This window comes from Balaenoptera borealis, assembly GCF_965194805.1.
Source record: "Balaenoptera borealis genome assembly, chromosome: 3".
Classification (NCBI taxonomy): Eukaryota; Metazoa; Chordata; class Mammalia; order Artiodactyla; family Balaenopteridae; genus Balaenoptera; species Balaenoptera borealis.
In genome coordinates this window covers 120,679,475-120,692,555 of record NC_138866.1, presented here as the reverse complement: position 1 = coordinate 120,692,555, position 13,081 = coordinate 120,679,475, and the positions used below count along the sequence as shown (strand labels likewise).

General features: G+C 37.5%; 1 protein-coding gene across 12 annotated transcripts in view; it reads right to left on the bottom strand.

The window, feature by feature from the left end:
• Window positions 1-13,081, bottom strand: part of NEO1 (neogenin 1) — a 248,171-nt gene that overhangs the window by 34,891 nt on the left and 200,199 nt on the right. For all 12 annotated transcript variants that reach the window (XM_082386912.1, XM_082386910.1, XM_082386909.1 and 9 more), the window contains 5 exons: window positions 11,845-11,894; window positions 10,726-10,873; window positions 7,749-7,859; window positions 6,475-6,669; window positions 12-107 (listed from right to left, as the gene is read on the bottom strand). In XM_082386912.1, the coding sequence (XP_082243038.1) occupies window positions 12-107; window positions 6,475-6,669; window positions 7,749-7,859; window positions 10,726-10,873; window positions 11,845-11,894 (600 nt within the window). The remainder of the gene's footprint in view (window positions 1-11; window positions 108-6,474; window positions 6,670-7,748; window positions 7,860-10,725; window positions 10,874-11,844; window positions 11,895-13,081) is intronic.

The following is a 13,081-nucleotide window of genomic DNA, read 5'->3' as shown; positions in this document are numbered from 1 at the left end:
GGGTACCTTACCTGTGTGAGGTCTGGTCACAGCACTCTCATAGAGGGGGATACCTTCACCCACATTGTTAAACGCTTTCAGGGTAATCACATAGTGAGAGCTGGGATCTGAAGGAAAGAAACAAGTGGAAGCACTTAAAAAAATTCTCACTACAGAATTAAAAAAAATTCACGGGTGACGATGCATAATCTTAATTGCAAAAAAAGCCAGGAAAGATTTTTAAATTTTTTATGTGGGATTATTCTGGGGGTGGGGAGGTATGGAGATGGCAGCATACAGAGTATATAGAAAAACTGGCTGGGATAAACTTCCTGGAATTAGTCCCAGGAGTCAGGTTGACTGTTCCTGAATCCTCTCTTGGCTTCAACTAATCAATGGTTTAGTGATGTTATTGTATAGTGAAGAGCTTGGATTAAAATGAATAAATACGATTTTCATGTGCTGGAAGACCATAGGTGGAGCTTGGAATCAAACAAATCCCTTTTCTTCTCAGGAGGACAGCAATTGGAACAGTCAAGCTAGACAAGTAGGAGATAAACTGTTAACTCAGTAACTGCTGAAGATCCTTAACTCTCTGGGGTGCCTCCAAATCCAGGAATGCCAACTTAATCTAGCCTTCATGCAGACTTCTTGGTTGGAAAAGACATGGCCCAGAATTTCAACCAGCTAGGAGGTGATGCTGCAGGAAACGTAAGACTGAAAGAAACACTCCTCCAGGTGATCATATAAAATGCTGCTAGTTAGACTTGGTGAAAAAGAGAGGTATTAAATAGTTGGAATAGTATTCATTCTCCTACTGGCTAAGGCAAATCAAGAAGACTCTATCACATTCCTGATCCAGGCAAGGTTTAGTATGGGTACTTCAAAAGTCTAGCTTCAGAAATGAAGACTTGGGCTCCACTGAAGTGTTGCAGGGGGAGAAGCTGACCCATAACACTCACTTCTGGCAAAGCTGGGTAGATTTCCAAAGTGGCCACACCTCAAGTGGCCTGCATTACTTTAAAAGCTGCTTGGTGGCCCGTCCTCTAGATACCAGTGAGCAATATGTAAAGGCACCTGGTCTTCCAATGTGAGAAAGAATTGACAACAAATGGAATCAACAAGACTTAGTACTTGACTGGCAGGAAAGGGTGCTGATATGGGCAACATGGTGGAAGGTGATGTCATTCACTGAGATTGGGGACAGAGGCAGAGCAACTACGATACACATTTTCCAGACTTGATTCTAGGCTCCCTTCTATTCCTACTCTTCACTCTCTCCCGATGTGCTTTCATTTATTTCCTTGGTTGGATTAGCATGTATGTGCCATCAAGTGCAAACTAGTCCTGACTTTTCTTCTGAGCACCGGACCTCTATGTTCAACTGTCCGTCTGGATTTCCACATGGATGTCTCAAATCTCTCTCTCTCTCCCCTTTCTCTGCTCCTTCAGCTGCTCCAGTTTTCCCTAGAGTTCATAAATGGCATGACTATGCATCCTGCTGCTCAAGTCAGAAACCTGGGAGTCATTAAGACCTCTCCCTCCTCCCCTACGCAAATGATCAAGCCTTGGTGATTATACCTACTTGCCTCTCACCACTCTGCCTTGCTCCCTGAGCTCCATCTTTACTGGCCATCTCAGTTCACTGAGCACTATGTGCTCTCTTACTACTGGGCTGCAACATGTGCAGCTGTCCCTTTTGCTGGGGACACATGCCACCCTTCTTTACTTAGACAATGCCTATTCATCTGAAAGGACTCTTCCCAGACTGGATTAGCCTCTCTAGTTACGTAGCCTGTGGCACCTCATTTCTCTTCCTCAGCACTCTAAACAATTTCAATTATTTAGAAATTGTATTATTTCTAATAATAGGGATCATGTCTGTTTGATTCTTTGCTCTGTCTCTAGCACAGGGTCTGGGGTATTTGCTGATTGATTGAAAGTTTGCAGAAGATACTAATTTTAATTTTGATTAAATTATGATAGAATATGGGACATATCCCAGTGCAAATACCCATCAAGCAGATGTTTCTATGGATCTGAAGCTCAGGAGAGAGCTCTTGTGTGAATAAATGAATTCCTAAAAGTATTTCTCAACTGCTGACTTTTGTTCAATATTATATGCATCTAAGCTCTATCTGTGATGATAAATACAGCAAGCTTATTTTACTTTACGCAAAATTAATTTTTTGCTACTTCTCAATGTACACTCTCTTTACTAATAAAATCTGTTTACTGTTTTCAGCACATGCAGTGCTCCTTCTCATCTCTTCTTTTCAACCACTCTTCTGACTCAGTCTTTCAAGTACAGGTCAAGCTTCTTCCCTGACTGCTCTACTGTGCCGTACCACCTTTTCCTTCTCTGAACACACTTCACTTCAACTCATCTCATTGTTTCCTGTGTTTTACATTTCTTCTCCTATTAGACTGAAAGCACCTGAAAGTCAAAGACCACGTACTGCCTGCACTGCAGAGGATTTTCATTTCAGTAGTTTCATAAAGGAAACAGTAGGAGTGGGTCACCACAGAGATATTTTTATCCTATCCTATTCTTTTGCTCTCCTACAATTGCCTTATAAGACTGTTCGTGTGGGGAACACTTCCTAGGTTAACTGTGCTGTTTCTTCTTGAAAGGAAAAAGAGAAAGGCTACTCTGTTTTTGAATAAAGCATTAGATTGCTGCTTATTTTCTACCAGAAAAGATGAAGGTAAGTAATTTGTTAGACACCTAAAATTGTCCTTAGGAAAGATATTTACAAAGAAATGATGTGAACAAAAAAGTTGTTCAGGGAAGATTCTGAATTAAAAGGCAAGTCTTTCAAAGAAAGATCTCAATAATGATATAATCCAGTTTGGAAAAGTAATTATACCTACCCAAATCAATTCATTTTATATTATAAAATATTACCTATATCTCAAAATTTTGGCTTTGTAATTCAACTTCGAGGCATAATTAATATAAACTAAAATGTACCCATTTAAATGTACACTTTTAATTTTGACAAATATATACACCTGTGTAATCATGACCACAATCAAGATAGATAATATTTCCAACATTCCAAATAATTCCCTTATGCCCCTTGCAGTAAATTTCCACCACCCCAATTTCCAGGCAACCACTCATCTTGCTGTGTCACTATAAATAAGTGCTGTCTATTCTGTAATTTCATAAAAATATAATAACACAGTATGTATTCTCTTGTGTTTGGCTTCTTTTGCTCAGCATAATGTTTGTGAGATTTGTTTTGTTGCGTGTATCCATAGCCTATTTCTTCGAATTGCTGAGTAGTATTCTACTGTATGGATATAGTATAATTTACCATTTACTTGTTTACCCCCTTTAGATTATTATAAATAAATATATTATGAACATCTGTGTAGAAGTCTATGTGTAGATATGTGTCTTTACTTCTCTTGGTTAACTATCTATGAGTGGGAATGTTGGGTTGTATGGTCAACATTTTAAGAAACCTCCAAACTGTTTTCTAAAGTGGTTGTACCATCTGATATTCCCACCAGCAACCGTGAGTTCCAGTTCTGCATCCTTGCTGATATCTGGTATTATCAGTCTATTAAATTTTAGCAATTCTAGAGGTTGTGTAGTGATATTGCATTGTGGCTTTATTTGCATTTCTCTGATGATTAATGAAGCTGAGAATCTTTTCATGTGCTTATTGTCCACTCATATATCATCTTCTTTGGTGTACTGTCCATCCAAACCTTTTGTCTACTTTTTTACTGGATTGTTATCTTCTTATTGAGTTGTTAGAGGTGCTTTTTTTTTTGTTTGCTTGTTTGTTTTTACATCTTCTAGACTGAAATTCTTTGTCAGGTACTTGAATGATGAGTATTTTCTTCTAGTCCCTGGCTCACCTTTTCATCTTATTGGTGTCTTTCCAAGGAGAAGTTTTAAATCTTGAGGAAGCCTGATTTATTAAGTTTTTATTTTTAATTTGTGCTTTTTTGCATCCTAAGAGATCCTTGCTACCCCAAATTCATGAAGATTTTTTTTCTGTTTTCTACTAGAAGTTCTATAGTTTTAACTGTTGTATTTAGATCTGTTTTTGTGTATGGTATGAGATAAGGGTCAATGCAGGTTCTTTTTTCTTTCCCATACAGATATCCAATTATTCCCACACCTTCTGTTGAAAAGACTATGCTCTTCCCACTGAATTATCTCAGTATTTTTGTCAAAAATCAATTGACCATATACATATGGATCTATTTGTGGACTCTATCCTGTTTCACCTACCTTTTACATAAACACTATCACAATGTCTTGGTTACTGTAGCTTTATAGTAAGTCCTGAAATCACGTAGTGTGGGTCTTCTAAACTTTATTCTTCTTTTTCAAAAGTGTTTGGCTATTCTAGCTCTTTCAATTTTTCATGTAAATTTTAGAATAAGTTTATCAACGTCTAGAAAAAAGCCTACTGGGATTTTACTTGGGATTGCATTGGAGAGGACTGTCATTGTAATATACTGTTTTCCAATCCATGAACATGGTATCTCCATTTATTTAAGTCTTCTTTAATTTCTCTCAGCCATCATTTTCTACTCTTCAGTGCACAGATCTTCTATATATATATATATATATTTAAAGTTTATTCCTAAGTACTTCATATTTTTGATGCTATTAAGTGGTATTGTTATTTTTTAAAATTTTTACTGGAGTATAGTTGATTTACAATGTTGTGTTAGTTTCAGGTGTACAGCAAAGTGAATCTGTTATACATATATATCCACTCTTTTTTTGATTCTTTTCCCATATAGGCCATTACAGAGTATTGAGGAGAGTCCCTTGTACTGCACAGTAGGTCCTTATTAGTTATCTATTTTATATATAGTAGTGTGTATATGTCAATCCCACTCTTCCAATTTATCCCTCCTCCCCCTTACCCCCTGGTAACCATAAGTTTATTTTCTACATCTGTAACTCTATTTCTGTTTTGTAGATAAGTTCATTTGTACCCCTTTTTTTAGATTCCACATATAAGCAATATCATATGATATCTGTCTTTCTCTGTCTGACTTTACTCACTATGACAATCTCTAAGTCCATCCATGTTGCTGCAAATGGCATTACTTCATTCTTTTTTATGGCTAATATTCCATTGTATATATGTACCACATCTTGTTTATCCATTCCTCTGTTGATGGTGGTATTGTTAATTTAATTCCAATTTCCAATTGCTTATTGTTAGTATGTGGAAATACAACTGTTTCTATATATTGACTTTGTATCTTGTGACCTTTTAAACCCAGTTATAGTTTTAGTAGCCTTTTTAATAGATTTCTCAGGATTTCTACCCCAGTAACAATGAGCATGTATAGTGCTCAGATACTGGTTTCTAAATATCATTTATAAAAATCAGGAGCAATAGCTGATTCAAGGGCAAAGGCTAGGAAAATACCAGATAAGCCTGTAACATCTTACTGTGTCAAAAAGAAAGTGCTCAAAGAAAGATGGGAGATGTCAAACGGACAGAGAAACTAGTCATAAAGAGACTCCCATTGGCCATTCTTTCACTATGGAAGAGAAGGAAAGCTCTTTCTTATCAAAGAATGCTAATAAATGTAGAAGAAATAATGGAATTAGGAAATCACCACTTGGGAAACACCACAGTAATAACTGTTAACTAAAGATTCTAAAACTAGTGAGTAAAAGTTCGACAAGAAACAAGATATTTACAAAGATTCAAGGTACCTCCCCTACAAGGTACTTTTTAATTATGAAGGAAAAAAATAATAACTTTATAGTGGAGAAATGTGGAAGATACCATTTTAACCAAGCGGTTAAAGTTAACATCACTAGCATTAGACTCTCATGTCCCTCCTGATATGATGTACTGACAAGAACACATGCATCTATGTCACTCCTTCCAAAAATGCATAAGCTAAATGTAATGAGGAAATATTACACAAGTCTAAACTGAGGAACATTCTATAAAATATAAATGGTCTATATGTATTTTTCAAAAATGTTATAGTCATGAAAGTCAAAAAAAAAACAAGGAACTGTTTCATATAAAAGAAAACTAATGAGAAACAATAAATACAACATGTGATCCTGCAACAGAAAACAATGTTTTTCTTTTGTTATAAAGGACATTAATGAGACAACTAGTAAAATATAAAGTCTATAGATAGTTTCACAGTTAATTTGCTCATTTTGATAACTGCACTGTGGTTATATTAGAAAATGCCCTTATTTTAAGGAAATGCAAATTAAAAGTAAATATGAGTGGATAGAGGGGCATCATGTCTGCAACTTACTCTCAAATGGTTCTGAGAAAAAAAAAAAACAGGTACATATAGCAGATAAAGCATATGTGGTAAAATGTTAACCTTTGGGGAATCTGGGTGAAGGATATATAAAAATTCTTTGTACTATTTTTGAAAGTTTTCTGTAAAAATAAAATTATTACACAATAAAAAGTTAGAAAGAAAGAAATCACATGTGCGATTACTTCCTCTACTTAGCACACATACCCAGATTTTCGATGGTGTAATAGCGTTGTTTATAGTCCACTTTTATGGTCTGGGCATGAGGGCTGCCAATGCCATAACCAATGGCATAACCTCTGACCACAATGTTCTGATTCTCCGGAGGCGTCCAGCTTACTACGATGCTAGTGACAAGTGGGCGGACGTGAAGAGAACTAGGCACTTCGGGGACACGAGTTTCTGGGAAGGAAAATAGAAAAGCAGGATGATATCCAGGGCCACTTTCCTTTAGAATATTTCATCATGCTTGGGAAATGGTGTTCAGCCTTCTGCCAAATTATTTGGGGCTTAGTTTTTTCCATTTTGCCCAAGAATTCAAAGAGAATCTGTATGTACAGTAAACTATGGCCCATGGTTTTACTGCAGTCTAAGAAAACAAACTCAAACAGCCTGAAATACAAAACACTGCAGTATTAATTTGGAAGGGAAGAGAAAGAGATCCAAGAACGTCTTCCCAATGGAGAAAAACAAATAAATTGTCTTTCAATTGTTACCCATTCCTCTTGGTCCTACATCTGATTCCCAAACTCTACCAGGTGGAACGAGAAAGGCACAACATCAACTAATTAGAAGCCTGCTGTCAACAGGTGATCAAGTATCATATTACAGCAATGATATCAATTATTTACTACCCAAAGTAATATGGTAAGTCAGAAAATATGAAACTTTAGAACCACAAATTGATTTAAAAGGTGGGAGACTAAGAGGCTTTAAAAGGTGGCAATTTACAGTATTGTTCACATACATTATTTCAAGGCATAAATTTCTACCACTATTTAAAAATTAGTAAACAAAGAATTAGAGTAAATACCCAGGTCTTTTGTCTTTTAAGTGCAGCACCTGTCTCTGATAAAGGTACATACACACACCCACATGGAGTTACTGAATAAACAGGTGAGAAAAAGGGGAAGGTTTCCAGGACTAAGGGAAAAGGGAAACTGTAACTGAAATAAAGGCACAATTTATGCGGTTCAGCCTTAAATTTTAGATCATTTATCTACTTGATGGGCTTGGTAAAAAACCAGACTTAAAGCACTTGTACATTTTTACTTGTGCTGGTTCTGCTTAAAGGGACGGTTCTCTCTAAAAAAAAAAACATTCCAGGAGACTTCCTGTATTACAGGAATGACAGCAAGATAAATCCACTAAAGTTCACAGATTTAAGCCACATACACCCAAAATCTGTGCCTTTCCAGTTTGACTCATTTGACTTCGATTAGTACCTAGCCTGTGCCAATCCTGCCGATTGTTGTTCTTACCATCTAAGTCACTTTCAAAAGTTTCAGCAGACAGCCAGTCAGTAGCAGGGCCTGTACCATTGATTGTTAGAGCAGCCACTCGGAAATTATATTCAGTCCCTCGATCAAGACCTGCAACCCAAAGGACAGAAAAAAAAAAAAAGGGCTGAAACAAGAGCTTTGGAAAAACAAAAGATCAGCAATCTCTCATTAAAGCAAATACCTCATCCACCAACTTAATACAAAGCTACTATCTTGATAACATTTCAGTTAAAGTTAATACAGAACAAGCAATACATAAATACTGCACAGAGGAGCTCCTACCTCTGAAGTAGAGGCTAAAGCCCACACAATCCAAGAGGAAAACAAAATGAGTAAAGCTCCCAGGAGACTTCACATCTTTTAAAAGAGCCTAAAGGCATCTTAGAGATCACTTAATGCAATCCCTTCATTTTGTTACTAAGGAGGCCAAGGCCAAAAAGAGGCCAAAGGAATGAAAGAGTTACAACAAAGGAACAAAGTCAGTTGGTGTCAAAAGACACCAAAGATCAGAAAATAATGCAGAGGTATAACACCTACCAGTTTACCTCTGTTCTCTGGGCCACCCCATAACCACAGTAGAAAAAATTTTAAACATCAAATATGGCCTAGAAATCTATTTCTCAACAGCCTATTGCCCATAAGTATATACTATAAGTAAAAGAGAAATAAAGCCTTTCTACTATGCGATCTTTCATATTTACTATCAGCTAACAAAGTACCTGATAAGCCAATGTACCAAAGGCAACAAAGATCTACATGTAAAAGTCTACCTTACAAAGTGGGGTAACAGTCAATAATATGGTCAGCTAGTCATATATTCATGCTTCCATTTTTTTCTCTTTTTATTGTGTTAAAATACATATGACATAAAATTTATCATCTTAGTCATTTTTAAGTATACAGTTCACATGCATACATTTTTAGAGCACTTAGATTCTAGATATTGTGATAGGTCTTGTAAGGGTTATGAAAAATTATCCTACCTCCCCATATTCAAATAACAGCATCTCTGGCAGCAACATAGTATAGAAACTCCAAAGAGAGAGCTACTGAGAGAGAAGTTGGCTGATGCAGGATGAGCCCTTGCTCAGTTAATCAATCCTGTCACGTGGTGTGAGAGGAGAGATGGGAGGTTCTGTTCTCTGCAGGCCCATCCTGATTCTGTTTGTCCACAAGAAAGCAAGAAGCAAGACAGGAGGAGAAGCAGAACGGCTGGGGCAAAGTCAGTTTACCTCTCTGTCTCCTCCCTGCACACACTGAACAGAAGTGCCAGAGTGGGCTACACAAGCATTTGTAACTTTAACAGACAACAAACATGGTTCAATTGAGGACCTGGAAGGATTCAACCAATCAGATTATCATTCCCTCTCCTCTGGGGAGTTGGAATGTAAAGAGAGGGAGAGAGCAAGTGAGAGAGAGAGTGCACATAAGCAGATGCAAGTGAGAGAGACACGTGAGTATAGAGGCTGAGCTCCTCTCCCTCAAGATAAACTAGAGAGCTCATCGACTAAAACCAAGGCACTCAATTCATATTATAAAGATATGGCAGAATGTGTTTAGTGCTGTAAGTGGTACAAAAAGAAGACACAACAATTACTTCTGGCTAAAACTTAAAATCCTATAATTTGTTGTTCAGTACAGGATCTTGGGAACGCATACTGTTCTCTAATACTTATCAGCTTCAAGTTAATGCTTCAAGAGAATAATGATCTCCACTTTTGCTCATCATTGTATACTCAGTGCCAGTACCTGCTAATAAAAGTTCAATAAAGTCTATTAAACGAATGAATCTAAATATGATTTTAAAATGCAAGAATTTTCTTGAAAAAGAAAAGGCTATTTTTATGATGAAAGTGGTACTCTGCTTATACATCAAATGTTCCATTGAGAAAACGAATAGTCTCCTCATGGGCAAGGACTGTATCTACTTTTATTGATTAGAAACAAGAAGAGTGCCTGGTATACAATAAATATCTACTATTAAACATTCAAAATAAAAGCCTTATCTTTGGGAAATGTTATTTATCTGTGTCTGGAGTAAAATCTGACTGACTTTTAAGAACATCTGTGACCAATTTTGCTGTAATGCTCCTTTGGTGAGACTTCTCAGCAACACCCCTACAGCCATATTTACCTGCTGCAGCTTAGAGCTGTGTGGTTCATAAGAGGAAACTAGAAGACTGAAAGATACTCTTGAAGACAAACATTCACCTTTTCCTATTTTGAAAGAAGTCAATCTAATCCATGAGGTGAGGAATACAGAGAAAACTTGCTGGTTTACTGGAGTACAGTTTTTCACTGTCACTGGCTCTCCAATTTTCAGAAACCTATACCTATACAGATTATATGGATGAGGGTTCATTTTTATCAGGTGTGCCACTTGCTCTGTGCACACAAAGGGAGAACTATACAAAAGAGCTATCCTTGACAGAATTTTCTACAATTTTATCATGTCTGTAGAAGCAAGAATGATTATTGCATGGCTGTGGCTATTCACAAATGTTGTTTCAGGCCACATATACCTGAGTGGTGTCAGTGTTACAGAAGTCATTTTGTAGGCCTCTGCTACCAACTAGACTGAGTGGATTCTTTGCTTATATAGCTTTGTTTTACCTTTCTTTCAGATTACAAAAGAGTTATATATATGGGTATGTGTGTGTGTGTGTATGTATATATATATATACATATATATATTCAAAAAAGAAAACATGGAGAACACAGAAAAACACAAGTAAGGCAATGAAACTCAAACGCAATTTCACCAGAGATGGCAGAACCCGTAAGAGTGTTTTCCACTAATTTTTATCGTCAGAAGTAGACTGAACTCTTACAAATTGTTTTAAACCATTTTTGCTTTGTGTAAGTCAATGGCCCAGAGCAGTCATTAGACTAGCACAATTCAATGTTTGAGAGAGACACCAGCTCCTAGCTTTCGCCTATGTGCAAAGCAGCTTACCTTCAATCAGCTGTGACAGCTGTGTCCCAGTCACCAAGGTCTCAGTGACATCACTCTTTCGGGAGGCCTTTCGGTAGCGAACCTTGTAGCCAGTGATCTGCCCGTTTTGTGTGGCCGGAGGAGGTGGCTGCCAGTGAATCACAATACTCTGGGAAAGACAAGGTTATAGGGAAAAGACTGAATATATCAAATCTTGGTCCTGTTTTATGTACTATTACTCTGAATCCAGTGTGTAAGAGATGGAACCATAAAAGCAACAGAGTGTTCAGACAGAGTTTTACTAAGTTATTTAATAATCACTCAAAGATAGTGTTTAATTTTAAAACCATCAAAGATCAAATGGGAAGACTGTATTTGTGGGCAGTATACGCTGGGCACTTGATTTATTTTGCCAGAGTGAAGACATTGGGCAAAAGTCTCAGGAAAGTTTTTGAAGGAAAACATAAGGTCAGAGGCATGTGGATTAGGAAGTAAACTACTGTTAGGTGTAAGGTTCTCTTCTACCTCCACTGCAGCAACAGCGAAATTAGACAATTTCTGTCTAAAACTTTTCAAAGAGGGGACTGTTAATCAACAGCTGGCTGTTTCTTAAAGGAAAAGGAGTCCCATAGTCCTTGTTGAAAGAACTGACTGTCTCAGTTGTCTATGCAGCCCAGGAGGGGTTCTGGGCATCTGAGAGGCACACATGGCCTTCAGTGCACAGTGAACTTGACCAGGAGGGACAGCTTCAGCAATGCAACCATCTGACAGACGTCTGCCTTTGATTCACACTGGGCTCACCTCACAGTACTAAACAGGCTATGGTATCATAAACAACAACTTACTTCTTTCTACCTGTCACCAAGGTTCCGGATGGTTAACATCTAGGATGTCATGATTTTCATAATAATAGCAATGTACTTGAAGAAAGGCTAAAGTAATTTTTGCACAACAGAAAGGCAGTAAAGTTGAACAGAATAAACTAGAGTTGGCTTCTAAGCCCAGCTTTAAACTGGCAAGTGTAATATCTATGTTACTTTATTTCTTTGCTTGATTATGATTGTTTTGATACGGAATCTCCCTCTCTATTTGCCCTTCTGAGGAAAATAGAAAATGAACAACAGCAATATAAAGTTTTACCTTTGAATTTCTTACTTCTAAAGACAGATTCTGAGGAGCAGCACTGGGAACTGCACAGGCGAAAAAAAAAAGAAAAGAAAAAAAAATTTCAATCACTCAGGCATCACCCATCATGTGACTGTTCTTGGCTGGACTTTATACAAATGCACATCTGAAACACTGATATACAACCTGAAGGTCTAACCCAGCAGCCAGTGCCCTCATGTTGATAGTATCTGGACAAGGTGTGGGGCCATATTTGATTCATTTAAAATAATGAGACCCCTTCACATATGCACCCATACCCAAGTCAGGCTGTACCTTTGGGAAGTCAGGTACTTATTTCAAGGATATGATAGAGACTGTAAACTTTTCTAGACCCCAAATACATTCTGAATCTTTAACGTATTCTTTTGAATATTCTTGGGAGTAGCATATCTTTATCTTGGGATACATTTTCTGGAAACAAGTCTAATGACTATGGCAAGTGAATCAACTGGGTAATATCACTATGAGTCCAAAATGTGATGTACACAAATCAATGAGCTTGGCTTTCTTGTGGGGTCCTAAACTGGTTTTAAAGACAATTTCCAAGTAGAGCAAAGAGATGTTTAAGCAATGACAGTCCAGTTAAGAAACCATCTGGCTTCCCAAGGCAACTATGCAGCAGGGAACACTCATTCAGATGTGAGAAGTTTGGGACCGTTGGTTAAAAAACAGCTGTATAACTTTAGCTTCTCACATATTAGAACATAAGACAAGGGTATCTCAAAGTTTATGGTCCACACACCCTCCAGTGTCTCCTTTTGTAGTAATTATAGGAAGCAAAGAAAATTTAAGTAAACCTGATTAGTTTCTTCTCCATCACAAAATGCTAACCTTGGCTTTTCTCTCCTAATCCATCCATGGAAATTTCTCCCTCCCATTCTCTGACATTTGGTGACCAGGCGTATAACTAAGTGCCCACTGCGCTACAGGCTTCTGGAGGACAGAGACTATTTCTTATTCGCTGTTGAATCCTGTGCTAACCACAAAGTACATCAGGCCTCAACCAAGAGATTCAGGCACAGAGGGTCTGGAGAAGGACTTAGGAACCTGTGTTTTGAAAAAAGTCCATGGATGGTTTTGATCATCTCCCTGTTAAGAACCTCTGACTTAGCTGCAAAGGCACCAACATAATTGTTGTTGCTGTCTTCTTCTTCATCATCATCACCACTGCCACCATCATAGCTAAGATCTGCTGCGTGCTCCTACACGA